This window comes from Chaetodon auriga, chromosome 1 (genome assembly GCF_051107435.1).
Source record: "Chaetodon auriga isolate fChaAug3 chromosome 1, fChaAug3.hap1, whole genome shotgun sequence".
Taxonomy (NCBI): Eukaryota; Metazoa; Chordata; class Actinopteri; order Chaetodontiformes; family Chaetodontidae; genus Chaetodon; species Chaetodon auriga.
In genome coordinates, this window is record NC_135074.1 from 33,077,501 (window position 1) to 33,081,574 (window position 4,074).

Below are 4,074 nucleotides of genomic sequence, written 5' to 3' on the forward strand. Positions count from 1 at the left end.
CCTCTCAGACAGAGAAGTTTTCGGGGGCGGTGCCTCAGCAGGACAACCCCTCCCCCGTCTCCATGGCAGCGGAGGCTGAGCCGGATCAGCAGGAGGAGCACGAGAACATGAAGAACCTGCTGATCAGCAGCAGCAACAGCCTGTCTGCAGACCAGAGAGGCCTGAGACGCTCCAGAGCCGTCCGCAGTAAGACAGTTTGACCTGAGCGCGCTCAGTTCGTCTCTGTGTCATGATGCGGTTCACGCCAGCCGCCCTTCCTCCCGTCGGTCTTTCCTGTACATCACAACTTTCATCATCGTTAGACGTTCAGAGACACCTTCAGAGTTTCCCCTTCAGTCTTTTATTTCAGCAGTACCAATGTCAGTGACAGGAAACAGGAAACAGTAACAACGTCAGTGACAGGAAACAGGAAACAGTAACAACGTCAGTGACAGGAAACAGTAACAACGTCAGTAACAGGAAACAGTAACAACGTCAGTGACAGGAAACAGGAAACAGTAACAACGTCAGTGACAGGAAACAGGAAACAGTAACAACGTCAGTGACAGGAAACAGTAACAACGTCAGTAACAGGAAACAGTAACAACGTCAGTGACAGGAAACAGGAAACAGTAACAACGTCAGTGACAGGAAACAGGAAACAGCAACAACGTCAGCGACAGGAAACAGTAACAACGTCAGTAACAGGAAAGAGTAACAACGTCAGTGACAGGAAATGGTGACAGGAAACAGTAACAACGTCAGTAACAGGAAACAGTAACAACGTCAGTGACAGGAAATGGTGACAGGAAACAGGAAACAGTAACAACGTCAGTGACAGGAAACAGGAAACAGTAACAACGTCAGTGACAGGAAGCAGTGACAGGAAACAGTAACAACGTCAGTGACAGGAAGCGGTGACAGGAAACAGGAAACAGTAACAACGTCAGTAACAGGAAACAGTAACAAAGTCAGTAACAGGAAACAGTAACAACGTCAGTGACAGGAAGCGGTGACAGGAAACAGTAACAACGTCAGTAACAGGAAACAGTAACAAAGTCAGTAACAGGAAACAGTAACAACGTCAGTGACAGGAAGCGGTGACAGGAAACAGGAAACAGTAACACTGTCAGTGACAGGAAGCAGTGACAGGACACAGGAAACAGTAAAGACAGTCTGATGCTGAGATTCAAAGACATTGTCTCCCACCGTCAGTCCTCTCCGCACACCCTGAACCCTGAACTTTGTTGAAAACTGTCAGACGTGACGACTCAGTTTCGAACCGATCTTTTCTCCTGTGATCCTGAACCCTGTGTGTAAGTCTGGTTCTGCTTGATATTCTGGATCTGGTTCAGGCTCTGATTCTGGCTCTGGTTCTGGTCCCCAGGTCTCGGCAGGGTCAGTCCATCTCTGATGTCCGTAGCCAAAGACGACGGGACCAGCTCCCAGGACGACGCCACAGACGAGATCATGGACCGACTCGTCAAGTCCGTGACCCAGAATCCTTCAGACAGACCGTCCAGCCCTAAGACCCGCAAACGGTCCCGACTGAACAGGAAGTCATGTGAGTACGGGGCCTGATGGGAGGCTGCTTTTACTAAAGATGAATGTTTGACTGTGAGAAGAAGACGATTTAGAACTAAAGACAGAAAAGACGAATCAGACGACCCGTTTCCTCTGAGGAAACTTCCTGCTCTCTGCTGGTTCATCACAGACCAGGCCTGTTGAGTTTGTCGGCCGTTTGTTGGAGGTTTTCTGTGTTTCTGGGTTGAAGGCCGAGTCCTCTGAGTCCTCTGAGTCCTCTGAGTCCTCTGAGCCTCAGCAGGTTCAGATCTGTGTGTTGAGACACAACAGCAGCTCTGTGTCCAAAACAGCTTCATATCTCTGTTGTCACTTCCTCAGTAAATCCTGTCGGAGCAGATAATCGTCAAGGTCATCACAGCTGTTAGAACGCTGCGATACCTGGATCTAACGTTCACCTGCAGTGAGTCTGAGGCTCAGCAGTTTCAGGAGGAACCAGGTCAGACTCCATCCGTCCTGGTTCCTGTTGTCTCTGTAAGAGCAGGTGAAACATTTCCAGCTGGACTGACGTTCGTCTTCACGTGCAGCTCTGAAGCTAAGACACAAAGTTTGATTCGTAGGTGACAACATTAATTAAAGCAGCAGGAAGTCACATGTCTGCTGGAGGAAGAACCGAACAGAACAGAACAGAACAGAACAGAACAGAACAGAACAGAACAGAACAGAACCGAACCGAACAGAACAGAACAGAACAGAACAGAACAGAACACTGACTCTGGGAAAACCTTCAGTAACTTTAACTGTCTCTGTGTGTCTCTGTGTGTCTGTCTGTTTGTCTTTCCCTCTGTGTCTCTGTCTCTGTGTCTCTGTGTGTGTCAGTGAGGAGGACTCTGAAGAGTGGTCTCAGTCTGGACGTGGTCCAGGCTCTGGGACTCAACAGCAACACAGGAGACAGAGTCTGAGCAAAGAGAGAACACTATTGATTCAAGAGACTGACCCCAGAGCAGCTGAGAGACGCCCCCGGACGACTCAAGGACCTGGTTGTCTGAATGTTTCCCGGCAGTCCTCTTGTGTCCCGCAGGAGGACAGGGGTCGACCTTCTCTGTGTGGGAGTGGCTTGACGTGACATGTGACTGGTTTCCTGTTCAACTTTAACACGCGTGAATGTTTTTGACACGAGCCGAAGACGAACGAAGATAAACCTGCTTCATTTTCACTGCAAGAGCGTCCGAGTCCTCGAACAGAAAGGACGACTGAAAGTTCAACCAAAGAACAGAATCCACATCACAAACAAACGTCACAAACAAACGTCACAAAAACAAACATCACAAACAAACATCACAAACAAACGTCACAAACAAACATCACAAACAAACATCACAAACAAACGTCACAAACATCACAAACAAACAAACATCACAAACAAACGTCACAAAAACAAACGTCACAAACAAACGTCACAAAAATAAACATCACAAACAAACCTCACAAACAAACATCACAAACAAACGTCACAAACAAACGTCACAAAAACAAACGTCACAAACAAACAAACATCACAAACAAACAAACATCACAAACAAACGTCACAAACAAACGTCACAAACAAACATCACAAACAAACAAACATCACAAACAAACGTCACAAAAACAAACGTCACAAACAAACATCACAAAAACAAACATCACAAACAAACGTCACAAACAAATGTCACAAAAACAAACGTCACAAACAAACGTCACAAACAAACCTCACAAACAAACATCACAAACAAACAAACATCACAAACAAACCTCACAAACAAACATCACAAACAAACATCACAAACAAAATTCACAAACATCACAAACAAACAAACATCACAAACAAACATCACAAACAAACATCACAAACGTCACAAACAAACATCACAAACAAACAAACATCACAAACAAACATCACAAACAAACAAACATCACAAACAAACAAACATCACAAACAAACATCACAAACAAACATCACAAACAAACAAACATCACAAACAAACCTCACAAAAACAAACATCACAAACAAACGTCACAAAAATGACTAAAGTCACTGATGGTTCAAAAGTGTTTAACATGTCACCTGCCACACCTGTGTGTCTGTCTCTCTGTCTGTCTCTGTCTGTCTCTCTGTCTCAGTCTGTCTCTCTCTCTGTCTCTCTCTCTGTCTCTGTCTGTCTCTGTCTGTCTCTGTCTCTCTCTCTGTCTCTGTCTGTCTCTGTCTGTCTCTGTCTCTCTCTCTGTCTCAGTCTGTCTCTGTCTGTCTCAGTCTGTGTCTCAGGACTTTCTCTTAGTTTCACGTCTTTGAGTTTTATTTTTTCTGTTCACGTGTTTTTTGGTGTGTGGTTGTTTTTTTTTTGTTTGTTTTTTTTTTTAGCTGTTTTTGGTTTCGGCCGTTGTGTTCAAACTGACTTCAGGTCAGTTTGTAAGTTCTTCACATGTGAAGGATGAAGACTCAGTTTTAATTTAACGAGGAAGATGAATATTTGACTCAAAGACTCGGTGGAAGCTTGAATGTGTTTCCGATATGATTGATAAAATGTTTTAATA

General features: G+C 44.9%; 1 protein-coding gene across 3 annotated transcripts in view; it reads left to right on the forward strand.

The window, feature by feature from the left end:
- Positions 1–3,119, forward strand: part of fhod1 (formin homology 2 domain containing 1) — a 43,550-nt gene extending 40,431 nt beyond the window's left edge. For all 3 annotated transcript variants that reach the window (XM_076736013.1, XM_076736022.1, XM_076736031.1), the window contains 3 exons: positions 9–186; positions 1,367–1,543; positions 2,380–3,119. In XM_076736013.1, the coding sequence (XP_076592128.1) occupies positions 9–186; positions 1,367–1,543; positions 2,380–2,462 (438 nt within the window). In that variant the 3' untranslated portion in view covers positions 2,463–3,119. The remainder of the gene's footprint in view (positions 1–8; positions 187–1,366; positions 1,544–2,379) is intronic.
- The last annotated feature ends 955 nt before the right edge of the window (positions 3,120–4,074 follow it).